Source organism: Tetrao urogallus (assembly GCF_951394365.1).
Source record: "Tetrao urogallus genome assembly, chromosome: 1".
Taxonomy (NCBI): Eukaryota; Metazoa; Chordata; class Aves; order Galliformes; family Phasianidae; genus Tetrao; species Tetrao urogallus.
In genome coordinates this window covers 58,614,902-58,640,251 of record NC_136813.1, presented here as the reverse complement: position 1 = coordinate 58,640,251, position 25,350 = coordinate 58,614,902, and the positions used below count along the sequence as shown (strand labels likewise).

General features: G+C 40.5%; 1 protein-coding gene across 1 annotated transcript in view; it reads left to right on the top strand.

Moving 5' to 3' along the window:
• RASA3 (RAS p21 protein activator 3) overlaps positions 1–25,350 on the top strand; it is a gene marked incomplete at both ends in the record, with an annotated part of 126,551 nt that overhangs the window by 27,073 nt on the left and 74,128 nt on the right. Inside the window, 2 exons of the mRNA XM_079549311.1 lie at positions 7,768–7,885; positions 19,669–19,772. Coding sequence (XP_079405437.1) covers positions 7,768–7,885; positions 19,669–19,772 — 222 coding nt within the window. The remainder of the gene's footprint in view (positions 1–7,767; positions 7,886–19,668; positions 19,773–25,350) is intronic.

Genomic DNA, 25,350 nt, shown 5'->3' with positions numbered 1-25,350 from the left:
TCCAATCCCTACATTACTGCAGTCAGTAGGAAAAACCTCAAGAGCCTCTGTTGAATGCAGCTGGGAAGTCACATGAGATGCATTCTGATCCAAAGTGTCATCTTCAGAATACAAGCTGGGTTGAAAAGCAGTGCATGTAAACTGCCTTTAATATTGTATCAACACTGATAAAGAGGCAGTTTGGTTAATTTATTGGTTCTTCTGCAGGAATACAAGAAAGTCACATCAAAGAAACCTCGAATGCTTACCTCAGCATGCAGCAGGAAAGCTGTGAATTCAGATCAAAACTCCTTGAGATCACCTCTTTCCTGGCAATATCCTCATTTAAAGTGATCTCTTCAAGTGTTCTTTTACACAGAATAGCTTCTATTTTCTAAAGAACGCAGCTGGACTTGAACAATTTCTGTTTTGTGGAGTTAAGTTACTATCCTAAGGGAATCTTTAGAGAAACTTGATTCCCCATGCTAAACATATATTGGCGAGTAGCTTGCAACCAGTTACATTAATCACTTGAGGAGAGTTGTTCTTCTCTTGTACAAAATCAAATTATCTTGCAGCTCTTCATTTTGAGAGCAGCTCTCATGGAGCTTGCTGTATAGATCTTTCCTACCAAGCTCTGGGATTTGATTAACAGCCCTTGTGCTATGAGCACTTACCATTACATATCATTGCAGGATCTTTTGAGCCTCCTCTGTATTTGCTGCCTCTTACAGGAAAAATAAGAATGCTAGTTTGGAGCTTCTTATTGCTCTCCAGTGATAAGATCCTCAGCTGCCTCTATTAGATCTGGAACAGTACAGGAAAGCAGTTTGGATGGTGTGTGATAGATTTTCAGGAACGTAGAAGGCCTGGAAATCAGTGATGCAGGACAACTGGAATATTTACTTGCATGCAGGAAAAAGGGAATGCAGCCATTCAGAGTCATAGGTCCAAGTCTATCCATAGCGTGGGCTGTAGTTGATTAGGTTTAGCTTTTGTTGCAGATTACAGAAAGACCTGTAATCTTTTGTCTCAGTACGTTTTGGATCAGAGGAAGACTGAGATGAAGATTCGTAACTGCTATAGAGTAAGTTCAGGAAAGTGATTGCCCCCTCGTATGTGGTACCGGTACATCTCAAGTATTGTGTTCAGTTTTGGGTCCATCACTACAAGAAGGGCATTGAGCTGATTGCATATGTGCAGCAACAAAGCTGTTGAAAGGACTGGGAAATGAGTTACGGGGAGCAGCTGCAGGAACTGGGACTGTTCAGCCTGGAGGAGAGGAGGCTCAGGGGAGACCTTGTCACTCTCTACATCTGCCTGAAGAGAGTCTCTTACATGACGGGTGACAGCACAGGAGGAATTGGCCTCAAGTTGTGCTGGGGAGAATCTAGATTGCATAAAGGGAAGAATTTCTTCACGGGGAAAGTGCTGAGGTCGTGGAGTGGGCTGCCTAGGGAGGTGGTGGGCTCACCATCCCCAGAGCTATTTAAGAGACTTGTGTTTGTGGTGCTCAGGGACATGGCTTAGTGGTGGGGTTTGTTCGGTCACAGTAACTGTTGGACTTGGTGATCTTGTGAGTCTTTTCCAACTGAATTATTCCATGATTACTGAGTTTACAGAGTGTCAGTTTAGCACTACAACACTGCGTGTAATGCTGAAGTGCATCGTGCAAAAGGGATCTTAATGGATGCCAAATGTTTCTGTGTCTGATCTGTGAAGGAGCTAAAATCCCCCTATATAAACGCTACATCTAAGTGGGTGTAAGAAGCTTGTGATGTTGAGGTATCATCTGGCATCGGTACTACAGTGGTCTTCAGTTTAGTTCCAAAGGGTTTGGGGTTGATGCTGCTTATTTCTGCCAAGCTCAGAGGGTTTTCACGTGATGCTCTTGCCTAAAACCTAGTAATTAATATGTCGTGGATTGTCTCCTTGCTGGTTACTTGTTGAAGCAGTGCTGTGCTATCATGTTGTTGTGGGGTAGCTGTAAAGGCCCAGCTCATCAATACTGTTTCGCTGAGAAAGTGTTTTTTCCTGAGAGTTGTACATAATAATCGTTTCATGTGGAAAGAGGCTGGCAGGCCTGGGCTTACATTAAGAACAGGTCATCTAAAAATCTCATTTTCCAGATCATCAAAATCTGTTCACAGATGGCTATTTTTGACCTGGTTTAGAAATCTAGTGCAATCTGTCTCTTTGTGAGAGCAAAGTGTACGCCTGCGTAAATGTCCGCAGTTGGAGCAAAGAGGGATTGCTGTGCAGATAGAGTGTTTCTAATCGCATCTGTTCTAAAGCAAATCTCTCTCTTTTTTTTTTTTTTTTAATGCAAATATCAGAGCAAAGTGATGAATTCTCTGGGTTTATTGTAATTGCAGGCTGAGTGACCCATATAGTTATGTGGAGAGAACATTTTTTGACACCTAGCACATACTGCCTAAAAAGCATATAGTGATTTTTAACGTATTACAGAAGTACACTAGAGAATACTTACGTAACTCTATGGTAACACTGTAGTCTTTCAGGCTTCAGATTATTTTTTTCTCATTGCATTTTCCTCTTTGCAAAGGCAGAAATAAATTGAACATTTCCCCTTTGAGTTATACACACTTTACCTACGTATTGGAATTACGTGCAAATATAATTGCATACTCTGCTTTCAAACATTATGTTAATTTCAGGTAATTACCACATTGACTATTCATGTGGTAAAGTGGTTTCCCCATGCAAATAGAAGTTTTCCATCTATGGTCATTTTTGATTTCCCAGGCGACAAACAGGAACTGAGGAAATGGCCGCAAGTTGTACCAGAGGAGGTTTAGATTAGGCATAAGAAAAAGCTTTTGCTCTCAGAGAGTGGTCAGGCACAGGAATGGCTGCCCAGGGAGGTGGTGGAGTCGCCGTCCCTGGCAGTGTTCAAGAGGTGAATGGATGAGGAGCTGTGAGATATGGTTTAGTGCTTGTGGTAGCAGTGGCAATGGGAGGCAGGTTGGACTGGATGATCTTGTAGGTCCTTTCCAACCTTGTGATTCTGTGATTCTATGATATTAAAACGAATTAGTTTTAACTGTGTTCTTATTGTGCTGTTGCAGTTACAAATGCATCTTGCCACCCACCTCACACCAAAAAAGCACATTTTGTAATTAAATGTTTGACTGCTTTCTCAGCGTTCAAAATTAAAGCAACAGCTTCTGATCATTTGGAATCCTTACACAGTCCCAAATTGAAGTGCATCCAGGTATTTCTACATGTTTTAATTGCTGTTGAGTGGTACTGTATTTTCCATTTTAATGAAACTTAATGTAAACATTAATTATGATTTTTCTAGTATCCTAATTTTTATGTGTATGCTGGTTTTTGTACATGAGGAATTGTTTAGGCATAAATTCTGATAGAGAATCAGATCTGTTGGTGTGTACATGTATTTTCCTTTTTTGTTTTTGCTTGATTTCTGGCTGTTGAAGGAATAAGGCTTTTCCAGAAGAGAGAAAACATTAAAGAAGCTTGAGATACTGATATGGGTTTTTGTTGTTGTTGTTTTTCAAATACCAATATCTGTATCGCTATAGAGAGTCTGGCAAAAGATAGGAGCAGCATTTCATTCTTGGTGTAAATCATTGCTCTGTTTTTGTTCTTGACATGCTTACCCAAGAGCTTGTTTGGAGAGAGCTTCCCAAACACACGGCAGCAGCAGAATGAATTGTTGTTTCTGGTTTGGATATCTTGCCCTTTTCAGATTCCAAGTCTTTCTGCATATTCCCTGAAGTCAAATGCAGTACTAGGGGAAGCTCGGTTGCTTTTATTGAATGTATGTATTGGATGTGGGGTTTTTTTGTTTGTTTGTTTGATTGCTGTATATTTAAAATCATTTTGGAAGTGATGCTCTTCTGATAAAATCAAGTATATTGCTGCTAGAGACAGCAAGGTAAATTTGTTGACACAAACTTTTTGTGAATGTGTTTAGATTGGCAGGTACGTGGAGCTGACCTAATGCTTAGAAGCGTGGGAGCAGCAAATTTCATTCCAGAAGGGTAGGAATGTTGTCTGGCAGTTGGGCATTCTGTGCTCTCCAGAAAACTGCACCTGGGGAAATATTTAAAATCAAAGATGACACAGTGCCACGTATCTGCATTCAGTGAAAAATACCTGGTGCTTCCAGTTTAAGGTTGCAAAACCATAAGGATATGCATGCATGTGTGTGTATGTATATGTGTATGTAGAAACATATATATATATATGTTTCTTTGCATGAATATCTTCAGAGCTTTTCTTGTTTTCATTGGTTATGCTCACAAGCATGCAAGCAGTGCTCTTTTCTGCTATATTTGCAGGAGAGCCTTTTTTTTTTCTTTTTATTGACAGTGTCTTACTAGAGCGGGAATGTGTGGCATTGGGAAAAACAAGGAAGTTCTGAGGTTTTATCTTCCTCTTGTTACAGCCTGTTGCGTGCTCTCTGCCTAGCTCAGTGTGAGCTGTCTCTGCTGCCACAGCAGTCCATTTTTAGGCTGTAGTAACCCATTCATGAGAGAAAATAGCAGGTCAGTGAAGTATTCAGAATTGGATAGTCTATTAGTTTAGAGACTTAGCCAAAATACCTAATGAGAACTATTTGTATAGCTGAACTTAGTTTTGCTAAGTTTAGCTACTCGGTGCTAAGCTGAGTGCATTACACAGATCAGTTAGGATCATCTGTATTAAAAGTGTGCAATAGCAGGGATAGAGGGGAAAAGCATTGCAAACTTATATTGATTACTCTACTTTCAGGGCTTCCAAATGGAAGCCTTACACTTCAAAACAAACTGCATCCATGTTAAACTGTCAAAGTCCTAGATATCTTAAGAAACACTCCTGTTTCTTATTCAGAAGATCTTAAAGGTGAGTGGACCTTTTGTCTGCAGACTCTCTCTAAAGTCTCTGGCATGCTACTGCCTCACAAATGCGGAAAGGAAAAGAGTGGAGCTGTGTCTTGAAAACATTACTGATGAAAAGTGCCTACCCTATACAGATAGGTTAAATTATGAAATTCTTGCTCAAATCACTTGATCTCATTAGATCTGGAATATAGAAGTGTTGTGTGACTGTATGACTGTACCTAGTGATTTGTGCTTTCTTTCTTTTTTTCTGAAGAAATACTGTCCAAACTGTTCAGCTTCATTGTGGATAGCAAAGCAGTGCTGTAGAGGAACGTTTTTTTTCTTGGAGGAATCTAAAGAGCAACTGAGGCTCTAACAGAGTGCATTTGTTGACATAAAATGTCTGGCTGGAGAGTTGAATTTTTAGCTGTGCTTGAAAGCTTGACAGATTTTTCTTTCTCAGCTAGTCAGTGCTAGAGGAATCTAAACAGCCCTTGGTTGCTGGCAGTGTTGGGAATAAACTGCATTTCTTTTTTTGCAAGCTCCTTCTCAAGTCAGTAACATGATTAATATGTGAGGTTGGTCAATTAATCCCTTGTTCTGGCCTCAGTGGCTTTTTGGTGCCTTTTAAAGTAATTTCTTTCTTCCAATATTTGTAGGGAGTGTATAAACAGGAGGGAAACTGACTGTTTATGAGGGTGGATAGTGATAGGACAAGGGGGAATGGTTTTAAACTGAGATGGGGGAGGTTTAAGTTAGATATTAGGAGGAAGTTTTTCACACAGAGGGCGGTGACACACTGGAACAGGTTGCCCAAGGAGGCTGTGGATGCCCCATTCCTGGAGGCATTCAAGGCCAGGCTGGATGTGGCTCTGGGCAGCCTGGTCTGGTGGCTGGCGACCCTGCACATAGCAGGGGGTGGGTGAAACTAGGTGATCATTGTGGTCCTTTTCAACCCAGGCCATTCTATGATTCTGTGAAATGGGAAAAATATCTCCTTCCCTGTGTGTCTTGTTTTCTAACGTTGTGATGGTGATCTTTCCTTTGCAGACTGCAGGTATTGGCTGATGCCACTGGTTATTCTCATTTGCATTGCATTAGGTTTTAATATTGGCGGGTTTTCTTCTCTAAGTCTACTAAAAAGGAGAATTGAGTTTTAAAATACAATTCCTACAGTCTTACAGTCCTACAGATGAAGTCTTAGCCTAAAGCCCTTAAATGACTGTCGTGCACCTCAGAAAGCTGCCTAGGAATCAAGCACATGGAATCCAAAAGTAGTTTCTGTGTACGGTTGAGTTGGAGTGGGAAGTGGGAAAAGTGCAGAAAAAGAGGAATTGCTTTTATTTTCCCTCTTTAGTTTTGAGCATGACAAGTTTTGTCTCGTCCTCTTGGAAGAGCTGTGGGAGTAGCATGGCAGCCCCAGGGGAAGACCTCCTGATTGTGCATCAATTGAAACTCGTCACCACGTGCTCTCCCTGGGGATCTTCACTCAATAATCCAGAGAAGAGGCTGGTTTCACGTGGTTTTAGTGTGAGAGCACAGAACTTGGCATCTATGAGTTTAGTGCGTTTGATGCTTGACCTCAGGTGGATAAGAGTTGGAGTTTTATCACAGCAGAACAGAATTCAGTGCAGGTTGTACCAGTCCTCAGTAATCCTCAATATATTTTTGGCCAGAGCTGCTGTAGTTAAACCATTGCTAGCACTGTGGCTTAATTCAGAGCCACACTAAGTGCACTAACAGATGTTGTAGTCACACCTGTGAATTACTGTGCAGCCAGCTTTTTTAATATCATGTCTCACATCTCTAGAGGAGGTTGGAAGAAAGCTAGCAAGTTGTGTCAGCTGAGTTGGGAGTGAACTTATGCAGAGGAACACTGAAGTGAGGAATTGATACATGAAATATGTGTTAATTCATGCTTTTCTTGCACCAGCTGAAGGTGAAGTTATAATAGTTACTGTCATTTAGAGTTTCTTTCCCTACTAGCAAACAAACTTTTGTTCCCTTGGACTGTGCTTCTGTGCTTTATCTAGCAAAAGCAATCTAGTTACCGCATGCACTGTGGACTTACCTCTAGGCTTCATCCTTTGAGTTTAAAATACTCATTCAGGTAGTGCTAAGGTGCTTTAGCAAAGCCTTAGGGAGCAATGCCCACTTTCCTGATTGAGAGTTTTGATCTCATCACTCTGTCAAGGAGATTTAACACCCAGCTTTATTTTTAATGGATACATGAGAGACAAACTTGTTTTACTCTTAATTTTTGCTCATCTGTTTTGTAGCTTCTTGCTTCTCCTCCTTTTGTTGTTTTTGTTTGTTGTTCTGTAGGATGCACATGTTTCTTGTTGCAGTTTTGAAACAAACATTCAATATGAAGAGTATTAGTGACTCGCATGGTACCTTTGTGTGAGGATATTAGGCAGCTTAGTGCTGGTTACTTCATCCAAGTGCTTGAAAGCCCAGTGTGTGGCATAAGGCACCGACTGAAGTGACTTGTTTCCATCTCAGCATCTGGGCAAGCAAAAGAGCTGAGGGTCAGTCCTCATTTGCCAGGTTCTAAAAATGTCTTCAAGATCAAATCAGCAGGCTGTATTGGAAAGCTTTATTACCATGTTGTTTTGTATTCCTGGCATCTTATGGGTGGACTGATGAAAACAAAAGTTTGGAAGGAAGCAATGTGCTCTCAGATACATGCTGACAGATCAGAGGCAATAAACTGAGCTGTTGCTGAACCTGGCTGCTGCTGAACTCTGAACTTGGGGGCTGTCAGGAGCTGCTGTACTGGAAACAGAATGCTGCTGCTCGACTTAATAAAGACTTATCACTTAGGAAGCATTTCACTTCAGCCTTTTTCCTGATGCTGCATTAGATAGCTGACTAATTTGTAGGTAACTTCCTAATATATAATCCTCCTGTCTTTTTTTTTCTTTCTTGACTTCAGGTGAAGCCAAAAATCTTCCAACATACCCGGGGCCAAACAAGATGAGGGATTGCTACTGTACTGTAAACCTGGACCAGGAGGAGGTTTTCAGGACCAAAATTGTGGAAAAGTCATTATGGTAACAAATACTCTATGCATGTGTTCTGTTAACTCTTCTCAATACTCTGAACTTTTCTGCTTACTGTGTTTGTGTAATGTTCCATAAACACTTTTTTGGGGGGGTAAAGGATGTGCATGATTCTCTTTCCAGTTTTAAGAACACTGTATTGATAAAAGTGTTAGTGCTGTGATTCTTATTTGTATATATGGGAAGGCATCTCCACCATGGCAAGCCACATAAACTGTTCTCCAAAGAGTGTGCAGCCAGTGCTCCTTTCTTTTTGCAGTGTTATTTGGAGCTTCCCTAAACTTTTTAGTTCTGAGCTCCATTTTGCAGCTATCTATGAGGAGTTTTGCATTGCTAGTATCTGGAATTCAGGATTCATGTATTCTTTTTATCATGGAGCTGCAGCTAATTGAGACAGGCGTCTGATGGTCAGACCTTTCGTTTATCTTGTATGCTTCCTGTGAGGTTATAGTAGCCAAATGTGGAAGGAAACAGAACAAGAAGCATGTAACAAAAGTTAGAACACTTTCTCCTGGAAATCCCCAAATATCAGCAATTGAAAGAAGGCTGGGCATAGATGTATACTCTGGCAAGTGAAGTCTTTTTTATATTTTCTTACATATTGTCAGCAAAGGAAAGTCAAACATAAAACTTTTATCTTCAGGTATAAAGTGGGAAAAGAGAGTAATATAGTTAGGAATCTGGTGTTTGCCTTGTTGCAAATAACTTGCTCTGAGAAAAAGCTCTAATTCACTTCCCCACCCCCAAGTACCATGCACACAATAAAAAGGAGAGTTTGAGTAGCTTGAAGTGGGATTTAGTGCCTTAAGTCGCTTTAATTGTTCTCTTGTAATTTTTTAAGTCTTTGTTCCTCAACTTATCTTCTGATGGGATGCACTGGGGTCCATAACGAAGACTGTTGATTTTTGAGGCATTTAGATTGGCTAAACGCAATGAGAGGAAGTGTTTTTCTATGACCGTGTTTGGAGTGTATCTAGCTTCATTTAATCAGTATGCTTTTTTACAATAGCTGATGAGAAGTGTCCCTGGACCAGTTCTTTCTCTAGAAGAGACTTTGTCATTTATTTAAATGCAGTCTTACATCAACCAGCTGCAGCCCTATTGCTCACAACCAGACAGTGCACAGTTGGTGTTTTTGCTAGATGATCATTAAAGTCCTTCACAGGGAGGATGAAGTGGGGGAACGAGGGGTGTATGATAATAGTTGATGTCATTTCCTTGAACTAATCCAATTATTTTTTCTTTTGAGAAAATAACTGTATGTAGAAGGCATGAGCAACAAGTGTTGCTCTTTTAGTGAGGAAAATTTCCTCTGTCCTTAGGTGTCATTATAAAGCTGAAGAGACTGTGCAGAAACTGGAAGGTTTCTCGTTTCCTGTAGGGCTGAATTCTTTTTATCTTTTGAGGTAAATTCAGAGCAGAGGAACACAATGGTCAGAGACCAGGAAAACATAACTGGGTGATGAAAGGTTAAAAGATAGGAATTGTTTAGTATGGAAAAGAGGGCTGACCATACACAAATCTGTAAACATATTTTTAAAAAATTGTGAGAGAGGGAATTGTTCTGTATGTCTAGTATGGATACTGCAAGTAATAGATTTAAATTGCAGCGGAGAAGGAAATTTATTAGGTTTGTTATGAAGGAAATCTTACTGTTCTTAAAGATTCTGAAGCATTGCAGTAGATTCCCATCTTTAGCACTGATAGATTATATATAACTGGTCCTGACCAACATATTGAAAACTTCCTGCTTTGAGACAGTGGTAGACCAGATGACCTCTCAAAATCCTTTGCAGTCCTATTTTCCCTGCTGTAAGAATTGACTAAAGATGATCTTTATGTTTATTCTCCCAGTGAATTTACCTCTTCCATGGTTGTCTTGACTGTCTTTCTGTCTGTAGGCTTCTATTTGCAAGCACTATTTTTTAAAAACTTGCTTCTTCATCCCTGAAAATCCACTTAAACACAGTATTAACACGTGGATTTTGCCTTGATCCAGGTAGATGTTTCTCTGGCCTTGTTTTTCTTCCATGAAAACAAACAGCAAACAAAAGTGCAGACAAAAATCCCAAATACATCAGTGGTAGAATTGGGATGTACTCCCAATCTGTTGATCGTGATTGCTTTTATTTAGTGAGGAACACTCAAACAGCTGTATAATCTTTCATATGATTATGTTTAAATATATTTAAACAAGTGCATAGACTTCTAGAGGAGGACGTTTTTGAAATCAGACAGTGCAGTGCTAGCCTATTGTTCTTTCTAAGACTCAGATGAGCACATAACTGAGAAGCCAGTAATGTTGTTACATTCTTTAATGCTTGTTTGTAAACTGATTGAACTCATTGACTAACCGTAAATTACTGAGCAGGTAGATTTCTGTGCCCTAAAGCCTGTGTAATTTGTATGCAGCAGAGAAATCTTTGCTTTCATATATAGCGTTTGCCAGGCACTCGCCAACGTAGTAGGGAAGTATGTGCTGGGTGCCTTTTTCTGAGGTATCACTGCTGTAATCCATGACGTTACGTGGAAGGTGGGACATAGAGCTGGGCCACAGCATGGCTAAAATAGCAGAGTTCTGCCTGACCATCCATGTGGCTGGCATAGAAGGCTGTGCTGTTCAGGCCCATTTTCTGTTCCCTACCACTTCACTGATGACATGAGGTTGGGTTACTGGTCACAGCTAGCGAAAAAGTAATAAGAATTGTCTGCATTTTCACTTCTACTGGTTATTCCTCTATCTTTGATTCACTTTTTTTTCATAGTTGATGAAATAGTTTTTCATGTAGTTCATGAAAAAATCTTCTGTGCAAATCTCTGAACTGAGGGGTGTTTCATATGCAGCTCTACCAATTTTGAAATGGTGTCTTCTCATACAAAACTGTGTGTCCTGGAGAATCCTATCTTTTCCAGCATGCCTGCATAAAATGACTTTTTTTAATGTGCATGAAAGGATTTGTAATTACAAGTTGCACTGAAACACTACCTTGTGTACTTGGAAATCCAATGAGTGCATGATAATGGTTATTCTGTTTTTTGTGTGTGTGTGTGTTGTTTTTTAACTTCATTAATTTTCTGTTAAGCAGTTTAAAACAAACAAAGAAACACCAAAACAACATATATTTCTCCAGGCAGGCCTTCTGATGTAAAATTCAAGTAGGACCAGTGAATGGAGAGGAAGGATGCTGTTCCTTGTCTTTCCCAGAAGGACTTGCATGAGGGACCAGTTCTGGCTTGTTTTGGGTGTCTGTGACAGAGCCTTCACACTCTGACTCATGATCTCCTGTGTTTTGCATTGAGACTCTAAGAAGTTATCTCCCTGAGCTCTGCTCTAATCTTCTGCAACAGATTTGTATTTTATCAGGCTGTGGCAGAGGCATAGGAAGACAACTGAGATCAGTAACCTCTTAAACAACAGAAAATAAATCATTCAGAGTGTTAAGAACTGAACCAGGTCATCCTGTTGCCCATTCCAGTGCTCTTACCACTGCTCTTGAGAGATTTTCCGTGAGCATGGTGCCCTTTATCTAAGTTTGCATCATAAAAACTGAGAGCAGCCAGCATGGTGAACCTTAACACCCCTGTTCAGCAGTCAGGTGGGACTCATAAATTACAAGCAGGAATTTAAGTTATTCCTGCCATCTTGTTTCTCTTGGCTCTAGGTAAGCTGAATGATGGCACTGGTGCCTTGTGAGGGCTGCTATGGGGATTACTTGGTAGTATCTGACCAAATACACTAAGTTCTTTACAGAGAGAGTGGTGAGGTGCTGGAACAGGCTGCCCAGGCAGGTTGTGGATGCCCCGTCCCTGAAGGTGTTCCAGGCCAGGTTGGATGGGGCCCTGGGCAGCCTGGTCTAGTATTAAATGGGGAGGTTGGTGGCCCTGCATGTGGCAGGGGGGTTGGAGATTCATGATCCTTGAGGTCCCTTCCAACCCTGGCCATTCTGTGATTCTGTGACATGGGATGGTCCTTCTCTGAAATTGCAGGGAAGTGTGAAAGTCCTGTTTATGTGGGGTGGCTCAGAGTCATTTAACTTCTCTGGGGGTCCGTGGACAAGCAGGATTAGTGTGCATGTTGATCAGAGGAAGCTTTCCAGGTTCCCAGGAAGAGAACCTTGAACTATGCGAGTAGATGGAAGCGATTCTTGAAACAGTGCTTTTTTCATAAATTCCTTGGCATGAGCATTTAGTAAATTCTGAGTGGGTCACGTGCTAGTCGAAAGAGAGAGGACAGTTAGAGTGGGGATCTAATAAACTTTTCTTTTTAAGAGTTTGTTTTTCAGTATTTATACTACTATCACAGAGAATGGCCCTGAATATAATTGGATCTACTCATGAAACCTAGTAGAGATGGATGTGAAGCCCCTTATGTATTTTGTGTCTAAAGAAATGAGTGAGGTTGTTGTGTTTGTTATTTTTTTTTCAGTGCATAGATTTACAACATTTTTTTAGGTCTGAGCTACAAATAAGCAACCTGACAGTTGTTTTGCCTGTAAATCTCTTTTGCTGAACCAACTCTTACCTTCCCCCATGAGCAGCTCCAGACTTCAGGCACTACTGTCAGGGGCTTGTTCTAGCAGCAGAGCTTCCCGAAGGATAAACTTTCTTGGCTTGTTGGCATTAAGACTGACTTTGCCTTGGCTGTTTCCATCAGATGTTTCCATTCACTTAAAGGGCAGTGTCAGCTGCAACAGGAAATCAAGGCAGCTTCTCAAATCATAGGTGAAGAATGGAAGGAATGTGACATCTCTAAATTTGTTTCAAGGATATGAATAAAAGCAAAAACTGTCACACATTAAGAATCAAATGGCTGACGCTGTGTGCTTTAGAGAGATGAGCCAAGCATCTTGAGTCTGTCATTATTTAGTTCTCCACTATTTCACTGAGGAATTTTTCACGTGCTAAACATAGTGATCAAAGCCTGAATGAAAAAGAAAATGAAGCCAGAAGCACTTTCTCCACCCACAGTCTTTTTTTTTTTTTTTTTCCCTTCGTAGTTTCCAGTGAAAGAAACAGTGTGCTTGTGAGTGTGTAGTGAAATGTGCTGTAAGTTCAGTTATGGCCGCATTCCCTTCCACAGGAGGTAGTTATGTTTGTTTTACTATCAGGTCTGGTAACAAATTCAGTTGATAGCTTGCAGAACTTACTCTAAATAATTCTGGTATTGTATTTTATGTTTTGTGTTGGTTTTTTTTTTTGTTTGTTTGTTTTTAAATTCTGGGCTTGCTCAGACACTGTTTTCCAGTGTGTGGAGTTCACGGCTGCATGGCTAAACTTCTCTTGCGTTCTGATAACATCTTGGATGCAGGCCAGTTCTCAAATTTTAAACACATAGTTGTTTCCCTTAGTTGGACTGTTGCCAAAATCAGCTCAGCTAGCTGCTTCCACGTTCTTAGGTTGCCAGCTCACCTCTTTGAAGTAGCAGCTTTCCCCAGACCAGAGGTCTTGAGTACAGAGGCTGAACTGGACGCTGCAGCATGTCTTCTGCTGTCTGCATGTTCCGTAGCTTCTCTCTCATCTGCTCCCAACTCTCAGCATGCTGTTAGTTTCTGGGATCTGCCATCTTCTGCATTTGACTGTAGCTGACCATGGCTTTAATTCCTATTAAAAGTAGATTTCAATTCTGACGCATCCCAGGCCTTTAAAGGAAAGGATAAGATGGCTGTGGATACAACTTTGGCCTGGTCAGGGTTATTGTTGAAGGCAAGGACTGCATGGTCATGTAGGGAAGTAATACAGCTGGGAAGGGTGCCAGGAAAGGAAGCAGGACTTAATGGAAGGAGGAGAATGAAGTGAGCCTTGAGACCAAGGCAGGGTTTATGAATGAGAGCATTTATTCACACAAAAAGCCACCCATATGAGTAACAATTGTTGGTGCTGTAAGCTGCTTTGAGCCATTAAAAAAAAAACAAAAAACAATAATAATTAAAAAAAAAAAACCAACAGTGCAGCTGTAATGTGACTTCTGTTTGTGTGTGTCGTCTTACAGAATATTTTGGGAGGTGACTAGGGGCCAAACGGCTGCTACTTAAAGTTATCATAATCCCTGTAAGCCTCATTGAGCCAAACCAGCAACTGTCAAGTGAGGACGGTAACTATAGCTCATGTGTCTGTCTCCGTGTTCTGATATTAGGGAAGAGAAAATGCACACCACTTTATTTTTTTCTCTGTGTGGTAGGGGTGCTTGTGGCTCTAACGCAGCGCTGCCATTTGGGTGCCTGCACAGCGACGTGAGGAAAAAAAAATTGCTTGGGCTTAGCGGATGTCTGGAAGACTGCAGTCTGCACTCTAACAATGGGCATAGGTGGTATGTTTGGATTTGGATGTTGCCTCGTGTGCCATGTACTTCCTGCTGTGTGTACTCTGCCAAATGTGTGCTTCAAATATAATACTGGGTATTTTTAATAAGCTGTGTAAGGAAGCGACCATGACATCTGCCAACTTTGGCTTCTAAAGATCCTGTCTTATTTGCCTGTCTTCTTGTAGCTCTGAGTCTAGTAGGAGACTGAAGTGTATTCACATTTTATTTGGCTGGCTGTTCCTGCTTTGAATAAACCTTCTCTTCTCTTCTTCCCCTCCTCACCCCCATCCCTTTACATATGCTGCTAAGCATAGCATAAAACATATTAGCCAAGCGATAGAAGAGGCTTAGTAGTAGAAACAAGCAAGCGTACTCCTTTGTACAGACTGATTTTGCTTCCAGCTCACATTGAGATGTGAACTCTGGTCTTCAGTTCATGCAGCAGGATGAATCCAGTATTTCTAAACCATTTGAAATAGTCAGAGGATGTGGAGTTGTCTGTGGCATGTTAATAGTCTTTACTTCCAAGCAAAAGAAGCACTTTAAAAAAAATCGATACACAAAGAATTTTGGTTTCAGGGGTTTCATTATTATTCATCATGCAACTCTTTCACTTCATCCACTGAACTGCTAGTGCCGAAACAAAAACAAAACTGATTTAGTGAGTCTTAAGATATTGAGAAATGAACACGGGGTGGTTTTGCAGCACAGACTAAAACTAAATAAATGTATCTGTTCTGAGATTAACTGAGAAGAAGAGATTTCATCAAGTCAATACCGGTTCCAGTGATTTTGGTAGATAGCCTAGGGTATGGAATTCAAGTTGCAAGTCTGCCTGTGGAGTTTAGTAGAACATGTAAAAGTGAACAAACTTGAATTATTTTTTTTTAAGACCCTGTTCATCATGTTTGTAATGAAGATTCTCTTCCTTATTTGCTTTCGTTCTACTTGCACAGTAATATGTTTCTCCTCCTCCCTGTCTTCTCCTGAGAAAATCCATCGCCAGAGCATTAGAGGAGATTCAGAAATAAATACCTTTAAATGGGAAGGGCTTCAGGATGAGTAAAACAACACATGGAGGGAACTTTCTGGATTTGATTTCTTGGTATTCTTGCTCCCTCCATTGCACCCGTCTTGATGTTTTTACTTCACTGCTTTTTCTCAACAAAGCTTTGCATATCTTCTGTCACAGCAGGTGCAGAAGCTCCTAGGGAAAACCTCGTAAGGAGAGATCATGTGGCATCTGTGTCTGTGAGTGTACTTGCACTGTATAAAAGCTGCCCAGGAAGGTGATTGGGTCACCGTCCCTGGAGATGTTAAAGGAACATTTAGGTTTGGTACTGAGGGACGTAGTTTAGCTGGGAAGTATTGGTGGTAGGTGGATAGTTGGACTGGATAATCTTGGAGATCTTTTCCAAGAGATCTTAGTGATTATGTAATTCTGAGCTGGATGGTAAGACAGCCCTGCACTTTTGGAGAAAAGCGCTGCTTCCCTCCTTCAGAGGATAGCAAGGTGTGATGGAAAGCCTGAAGGTTTTCATTCTAAACACTGGTGATCTTTCTCCGTGGTCTCAGATCCTGTGAGGAACATAAGAGCTGGTGACTTAGGAACAGCCCATTTCCTAAGTAAGTAGTAACTGATATTTGCACTGCCACTCTTTTCATCACTATGATGACAGAACTAAAAAGAAATGAGTAATACTTTAAAGCTTAAAGAAGGTAGATTTGGCTTAGACATAAGGAAGAAGGCTTTTATGGTGAGAGTGCCAAGGCACGGGTACAGGTTGTTCAGAGAGATGCTTGATGCCCCATCCCTGGAGACATTCAAGGCCAGGCTGCATCAATCCCTGAGCAACCTGATCGATCTGTGGTGTCCCTGTTTATGACAGGGGAGTTGGACTGGATGACTTTTAAAGGTCTTTCCAACTCTAAGGATTCTATGATTCCATAAATAGTGTTTGTTTTTAAATGTAGTGGTCTTGAGCGAAGAAGCTGTTTTTGCAAATGCTTCTGTGTTCAGCGTGGAAGGAGACTGATTAGCCCCTTATAGTGGACATCCTTTACTGCAGTCCTTGTGAAATCCTGTCACTAGCATGCTCCCTTTATCTACTGTTTGAAGTCTGTAAGGTCCTGAAATGATGGCAGTGCTAGTCTTCTCCTTCAGCTGTGACCATACCAATGTGCAACCCATGCTGTGAGGTTAAGGGAAGGGTATCCTTGTTGTTTCTCCTCCTCGAATGAATACTGTTTCTTATGAGCATACCTTTAGTCTCCAATGAAATCTGAGCTCAGAACTTGGAGGTTGGATCTGAACTCACTGGATTCTGCAAGATTCCTGAGTTTTCAGCAGGGTTAGTTCTAGTATTTGTTTTGGAGGATCTTGTCAGACTCTTGAGGGCTGTGTAAGCAGATGCTGCTGTTTTTTATTAATTGCCATGTCAAAATAAAAGTACTCACTGAAGCTGTCTGACTAACTAGCTGTTGGGGGACAGAGGGAGTCATCTATCTGTTCTCTTGGGGAAAAAAAAAACCACAAACCATTCTGGAGCCCTGGGGCTCATGCTCACAGTAATATGGCTTGGGAAATAAATCATGGAATTTGCCTGCTGCAACCTCTTACTCTTCAGGTCTGGGTGGGAGATAGCGATGGCACTGTTCTGAGGGAATGCACAGAGGATAAGCACACAGTGAACTGGAAGCTCAAAGCGTTTGTGTGGTTACTTTAGATTCCCTCAAAACGAAGATACTATTTCTATACGAAATAAACGAAGATACTATTACAAAGTTTCACAAATTGAGGTGGGTGAGGATCAGATTTATCTTAATGTTTCCTCACAGTCAAAACTTTGCTGGGTAATTATCCGAGGGAGAGTGAGACCTGGAGTGACCGGGCTGGAGACCTGCTTGGTTTTATTAGGAATGCAGCGTGACTCAGGCGTGTTACCTGAGTGGTGGAAGGCTATGAAGGGCTATGAGATCTTGGAGGGGTTAAGCCAAGTGACGAGATGTGATCTGCGCACGGCTAGCTCAGTCTTCATAGCATTTCTTCTATTAGTTAATTAGTCTCTTTCAGTTACCATGATTAGATTAGATTAGAATTAATTAGAATAGGATTAGATACTTCCTGTTGTCCATTCTGCTTTTCTGAACATTGTGTGTGTTTTGCTTCGGTATGGTCTTAGATATCTTCTGCCTCTGAGCAGCACTCGTGATAATGATTAATACAGGACTTGCCAAAGAAGCCATTTGTTGTCTGTTTTCTGCTCTTTCTCCCCAGAATCAGCTGAGCTGAATTAAAGTAAGCTTTATGGTGTGTGTGTATTTCCAGTAAACTGAAGCTTCTCTAATATTCTTGATAGAGAAATGGGTATATAATCCACACTTCATTAACTATCATTTCATGCTAAGATCATTAGCGAATAAGTTCATCTGTCATATTCTTCCAGTGGAAAGGGCAATTTTATGGATGAACTGAGTATTAGAGCTCAGAACGATGCAAGTGTTTTGCATACACAGTGCCCTAAATATCTGGGTGATGCTTGTGCATTTCTGTCACCCCTTTGCGGGTTAAGCCTGAGCATAAAAACGTGTACCATATGCATAGAACGGGAATTTGGAGCTGCCCGAAGCATGGCTTCTGGGATAGTTGGGTAGCAGTCAGTTTAGTAGAAAGCTCTTGTTTCAAAGAGTCTGGGTATTTTGTACCTGGAACAGTGGCTGCTGAATTCTTGGTTCCGATTGAAATCTCTGAGCAGAATGAGTGAAGATGATTTAACTGAGAGCACTGAATTGGACGCAGTAGATGGGATGGATATAGCATTCAGCTGCCATCTCCAACCCTTTGATTTTCTCCTGTCTTCACAGCAGGGATGATTAAGTGGGTCACAGTGCCTTGATTTATGGCTGGGTGCGTTTATTTCAAGGAATGGGAGACTGTTTCAGTGGGGAAATTTTGACTTGTGTGTGCACCGTTGGCTTCGCTGTTTATCTAGTGTGTTTTTCCTTGTGGCTGATGGACTAGTAACTCCACCAAAATGTTGTTACTGTGTTTTGAGAGATGCCTCTGGATGGTATGACGTGCATCTATTTCCTCAAACACAGTGATGAACTTGTTTGTGTTGTGATGCTCAGTGCATTGAATGATATTTGCCAACTAGCTTGTGAGACAATTAGAGGATTTTGGGGTAGTGTATTTTCAGAAATAGCAGAAATACAAGCAGAAGTATTTGAGTGATATATATATTTATATAAATTTGAGTAATATACGTGTGCTTTGGTGACCTGAAAGACATTGAGGGAATAACATCTGCTGACAAACAGGAGGCTGAAAAATCAAAAGTTAATGCTATGACATTTTGTAACATAAAAAAGCTTTCAGTAATGATTAAATCTACAGTATGGTTCTATCTCCTATCTTCGTGCTTAGCCAAGCCAATAAAGAGGTCTGTATTTAAAAGGGAAAGAAAAAGCCTACTGGCTTTGAGCTTGTTAGGATGTGAGATTTATATTGAAGTTTACCTCTGCCATACTTGCTGTATTTGTCTGTATGACTCAAATTGCATCCACCAATTTAGATTTGCTGAAGCATGAGTGACTTGGAATTAAAAATCTGTGGTAAAATGGTAGACCTGTCAATGAATAAATAATGTTGATAAATGCTTATAGTTCTTAGAAATGATTCCTCAACCGTATAATTGGATAGACAGGAACTGAAAAGATTGCTTTTAGGGGGTTTGAGATTTTTTTTCCCCCATTTAAATAGGTACAGTCTAAAGAAAGCCCATAAGTCTCTGAAAGATTTTCATGCTGAGATTGGGCTTTTTATTTCTATGTTTTCAAAATATTGTCTTACTATAAAAGAACTTATTCTATAAAACCTTACAAGCAGTAATAGATCTGCAGGGCTACCAGGTAACAAGCATCAAGTCAGCTGCCAGGCTTAGCTAGTACCAGTTGACTGAACTCGTCTTTAAATTGGAAACTTTGGAAGGTTTGAAAAGAAGGCTGCAGACATTTCAGTAAACAAAATCCTTTAAAAAGTATGTATGCATTCCTTAATCCATGCTGTATTTTGCATATCCAGTTCATCTGTGTGCTTTTGTGATCTCTGTTGTATAGTCTGTTGTAAGCCTTGTGTGGCAGTAGGGACCTCCATATTCAACAAACTATATGTAAACAAATCATAAGGTCTCTGCCCTCCTTCTGTTAAGGGCTCTTGTTTTTCCAAATAGAAACAAATACTTGCTCTTTTTTTCACATTAGGAAATCTTGTTCTGTGGGCATTTAAGGTAGGTGGGAAGAGTAACGTTGGAATGGTGCTTGAAGGTGTACTTTCATGGGTGGGAGTGATCACTGCAGTCCAGCGTGATGTCCTTAGTGTGAAATGTAAGGATGCTGGCTCCTCCAGGATACCAACACTAATTTCTTTCTCTTTGTGTGTGTGTATCTGTATGTTGTTTTTTTCCTTACCCAGCCCCTTCTATGGAGAAGACTTTTACTGTGAAATTCCTCGGACCTTTCGCCATCTGTCATTTTATATTTTTGACAGAGATGTTTTTCGAAGGGATTCCATCATAGGTATGTGATCATATAAATTATTATTTTATTATAGCTTCTCTTGGACTTTTAACTACTAGATCATATATAGTCTTAAGAGTTGGGATCTTGCTATGTCTGACCATGACAGTGGTAAGTAGTGCTCAGTATTCTTCTTTTTGTCAGATGACAAAAGTGCCTTGGATATCACATATAGAGAAAGCTGGGAGATAAGTGCTGTTTAATCAAAATAGTCAATAAAGCATCACCTAAATGTCACATTATTTTTTACTGTAAATTTTTTAAATGCAGTGTCTTCAGTCTTGCAGTACTGTAGGGCTCACTATAGTTACCTGCATGAAATGTTGTTAAACTGTGACCACAGTAATGAGATGGAGAGTAATAGATACAGGTCATAGGTACAGCACAATGGTGACAGATTTTTATAACCAGTGTTAGAGCAAACTGTTGCTTATTTTGGGCAGGATGTCTGCCAGATATTATGTGCCTTGCATGTCACATGCAGCAAACTAGATAAGACCAAATTTATCTCTGTAATAAAGGTCTTGTAAAAACCTCTAGAAGTTTAATAATTACCTCTGAGAGGAACAGTTTCCATTTAAAGTCATTTTAGCTGTTTTTCATAGAATCATAGAATGGCCTGGCTTGAAAAGGACCACAATGATCATCTAGTTTCAACCCCCCTGCTATGTGCAGGGTTGCCAACCACCAGACCAGGCTGCTCACATCCAGCCTGGCCTTGAAAGCCTCCAGGGATGGGGCATCATTTTTGCTTGCTTGTTTTTTGTGGTTTTTTTTTTTTTTTTTTTTTTCCTTTCTTTTTAATTTCAGTTTCTCATTTTTAACTTTGAAGTCATGCCTGACTGTCATTTAAAAAAAAATTATAGTATGGCTGTAGCTATCAGTAATATGTATATGTTTTGTCAGAATTCCTAGTGAGGAAATTGTCTGATGCTGAGCAACAGTGTGTATAATGCTATGAAAAGCAGTAATGTTAATATGCCTAAAGTAGTGATGCTGATCTCTGTATATGTCTTCACATTACACTAGTTTGTCATGCAGTTGCTAGCTTCTTTTTGTTTAAATTGTTGTTTTACATTTTACATACCCACTAAGGAATTCTTTGTCACTAATTGGGATTATCTGTGTGTAGAACCTAGCAATTCTCTTTTTCTACTTTTTTTCTTTTTCCTTTGACCTGCCTGGTCAAAAACATGGATTTTGAGAAGTCAGTAAGAGCCTGAGCTTTGCATTCTTCTTTTTGCGGATTTTGCATTTTACACCGCGGTGAGACTTCTGGTGATATTCATTGTGCCATGTCAGGGATTTTTAAAGCTCAGTAAAGTTAGTGGAAATTCAACTTTGAATTAACCTTCATTAAAGAAGTTCTTAGGCAAGATCTCTGTTTCGTACGACATGTTAACCTACTGCTGAGTGTTCTGTAATTTTCAGATAAAGCAGCTCACTTTAAACTGAAGCTTTCTGTTAGCTGTGTGCTGTTGATGCGTGAATGTATTTAAAACAGGTAAATATGCATTTCCCTCAGTCACAAACAAGTATCGACTATCGTGAATTAAGGACTTTCTTGTTTCTCCAGCTGTTTAGATTCTGCTGAATTTCCAAAGTAAAACTTGATAGTTAAACCAAATTTCATGGAAGTGTAGAATATCCTGAGTAGGAAGGGACCTACGAGGACCATTGAGTCCGACTCCACAAGGACCATCCAAAAATCAGTCTGTATGACCGAGAGATCTGTCAGAATGTTCTGTGAAGTCCTGCATTCAGGCCGTGCCCACAGCCCTGTGCATCCCGCTCCATGCCCACGGCGCTGTGGTGCAGCCCCTTTCCCCGACCCCCAGCTGCCCTCCCCTGACAGCTCCATGCCGTTCCCTCGGGCCCTGTCGCTGTCACACAGAGCAGAGCTCAGCGCTGCCCCTCCGCTCCCTGTGAGGAGCTGCAGCCGCCATCAGGCCTCCCCTCAGCTCCTCTGCTCTGCGCTGAGCACACCCAGGGGACTCAGCCGCTTCTCATGAGTCTTTCCCCTCCAAACCCTTCAGCCTTCTCATAGTCCTCCTTTGGACACTCTGGATAATGCTGGATGTTTTGTCCAGAAGGATGCTGTGAGAAATAGTATTAAAGGCTTTACTGAAATAAATTCAAAATATAAGCTAAATCCAGGTTCCCTTGGCAGGAGGGTTTGCAGCTGGCAGAGCATATTACCTAAGCACTAGAATGCCTTTTGCTTTTAATATGAAAATTACAAATTCTTAGTATGATTCTTGGTGCTTGTAACTTCTTGAGGCAGGGAGTTATGTTTGCTATTTTAGTATGCTAGATTGCAAATGTTTAGAAATCTATTTAGGTAAAATTCATGTTTGTTTCGGAGGAAGAGCACGGTGAGAGACCTTAGTGAGAGTACCAAGTAAACACAGTGCAGTAACAGACAAAGCTGTGGGCGCTTCCCTAAAGAAGCAAGAATTCCATCTTCCAGACTTACCATGAAATAAGTCAGTTTTACTCTTCTGAACTGTGTGGTAGCAACTTAAACTACCCGTTCCTGAGAAAATGCTTTTGCACAGGAAGAATTCCTAGTAGTGTCCAGACACACGTGTGTACTTTGCATAAAAAGCATTAGGTAAAGCATTAGGGTGGAGGTGGGGTAACTGAAAATGAATGTTTAGCTCTGGCGTATGCATCCTGGGGAGAAAGGAGGTCAGTTTATGATTTGTGAGTGAGTTTTGGGAAAGCTTTTTGGTCTTTCTGATCTCCAGTTTTCTTCTTGTAACATGGAGGCAATACTGCCTTTCTTTCAACTTCTCAGTTTCTCACTGTTGAAATCATCTCATCTCCTATGTGTCACTGGTTTTCTGCAGCTGCAGTGGCCCATAAGTTGGCAGGCCGTGGGCTGGTATTTTTCTTGCTAAGGGCTTTACTTTCTCTCAAAACAAGGATTTTTGAACACTTGACACAAACCAGACCCATGAAATTGCCAACAGAGAAGTGCAAATTGTCTCCTTTTCTCCATGTTTCCTTAGTTCCTGTTTTAATAATCAAGCTCTGACATTGGAGGGCAATTCTTCAGGAGCTTCTGGAGTAATCTTCTCTGAAAGCTGCCAAGAGCAGCTTGTGAAAAGAAAAACTTGCAGATGATGCAGACAGACCTTTTTTGGATTCTTGAAAGATTGATCAGGTTAGAATTATTTTTTTAAAATCTGATTTTTAATACCTCTTCAGAGAAGTGAGGTACTGTTCCTGCAATGTGTAACTTGTTTTTGTGTTGGTCTTTTTTTATGCATTTGAATGCAAAATCCATATGTAGGCAGACTGATGCCTTTCCCTACTCATCTAGCACCAAAAAGCAAAATTCCAGTGATGCTGATTTACACTGAAATTTTACAGTGCATATTAAGCTATTCTAGTCTGAGTTTCCCTCTTCTCCATCTTTTCTCCTCCTTCCTTATCATAAGCATGTTGTAAAGAACATTTCAAAGATGTGGACATGTTGCAAATATCTAAAAGGCACTGGAGAGAAGAGAAATCCAGAATTACTGTCATCTTCTGATACTAATTATGTAACTTTTGCTTGTAATTGGAAAATATTCTGGAAGGAGAACATTGCTCTGAAGTAAGTGCATGGGAGTATTTTCTGGTTATTTATTGAACAGGAATCATCAACAACAAAACTAAGTAGTGGAGGTTTTGGTGGGCTTTTTTTGTTTTGGATGACAATTATTTTATAGGAACAAACTGTGTGGTATTTAAAAGGAAAAGCTACTCTGAACTTTCAACTTCATCTTAAGAGACATTTTGCTGAGGAGACTTGAGGAAGGGAGGTTAGGAAGAAGTCTCTACTGAAAATGGTTGGTTAGCTTAAAGCTGGAATAAGCTCGTCTCCACTGAAATGCTGAATCCCATGAATAGGGGCCCTTTGTTTGCATTACAGAGATTGATTGTTGTATTATGTCACTGTGAGACATTTCTGCTGAAGAACATGTGGTTACCCATGCTCATCCAGCAGTGAACTTTCTCAAAGAAGGGAATCGTGGGTTGTGTTCTTCCATCTAGGGAGACTGGTTTTAAGTTCAGATGTTTCTTAGCTTGTGAATTTGCCTTTGTTTCCTGTGTGATATGGCATGTACCAGACATCTGCTTGTATTGTTTGTTTGGCTGGTTTTGAGTGGGTTTCAAGAGGGAAAGAGAATGTCTGTGTGTGTTACAGTGGGTGAGAATTTGTTAAGTAGTGATTTTTATTTTTATTTTTTAAGGTGGCTGGCTAGTAAAGTGCCTTTTGAATCACTATTTAATTTTGCTAGAACTTTCTCTTGATGCTGCAGTGCTGCTTTCCAGGGTGACTAGAACTTAGAGTAGGCATGCTCTTATTTATTTAAATATGAAGTACAAGTCTGTGATGATAAGCTCTCTGACATTCAAAATGTGAGTCTGTGTGTGACAGATGGGAATGCTTAAGCTACCAAAACCGGAAGGAGTGGGGGCAAGAAAATGAAAAACAAGAACCCCCTGAAACCTCTGATAGAAACTTCCGAGGAGAAGCAGGCATATTCAGAAACTGGAACACGTGTAGCAGATATGTTTGTGGAACATACTGAAGTGTTTTGGCATTCAGGATGGGAGGGTTGTTGAGATACAAGATATCTTTGAGTTTGCATGTTTGTTTATTACGTTTGTGTTTCCCTAATGATAATTTGCTAAGTCGTGTAGGATTTTGTTAGCTAAAAATACGGATCTGGAAGAACTGTGTCTTGGAAGAATTTTGGATACCAGTTGAGATGCAAATATAAAGAAGAAATGCACATCTCAGAGGACATGGAATATGATTTGGCTTTTCTTGATAAAATGTGAAGTGTACAGTTACTGTGCAGATAAAATAGCCTTAAGTTGTCCTTTGATAATGTATGCCTTGATTGTTAATGGCTGAAGTTTGGTATGCGTATAGATGTGTATAGAATGTTGGGATGCCTTGAGTAGGAAATGCACTACTGAAAGTAAAGGTAAATTCTGTTTAAATTTAGATACTTTTTTGGTTGGTTTTCAAATCATAAAGTAGGAACAGCAGCTCCCTGCTCCCCAGCACTTCATTTATTTTGGTAACAAATGCATGTAACTGACTTGCTAACATCTGTATAATGCATGATCCTGAACAGAATAAAATGGAGTTACTGTGAAGCTCTGAGGGAAAGAAAGAAATGTACTGGATCAAATCATGTCCCTGTTACTGCACTGGGGAGTATGAACTTTCTTTCACATGCCTGAGTTACTCCTGACTGAGGGGAAGGTTTGGTTGCAGTCCTAGTGGGTGTGAAATTTTACTGAAGAAAAAACAATGCAACCATGGATGTCACACGCCTCAGCTCTTCAGTGCAAGGACAGAAGGCTAACAGAGAGAAGATTAATAAGTCATTCTGCTATGTACATTTACTACAACTCGCTGCTCTAAGCCACTTTTATAGAGGTTATTAGGTGTGCTGTACACCAAATTGAAAGTCTCTGGGCCTCTGTATTCTGGCAGGCTGTAACTGTTTTCCTTGCTTAATACTGGATGAGGTGAAGCAAGTAAGGCAATAGGAAAAAAAAAAGTACC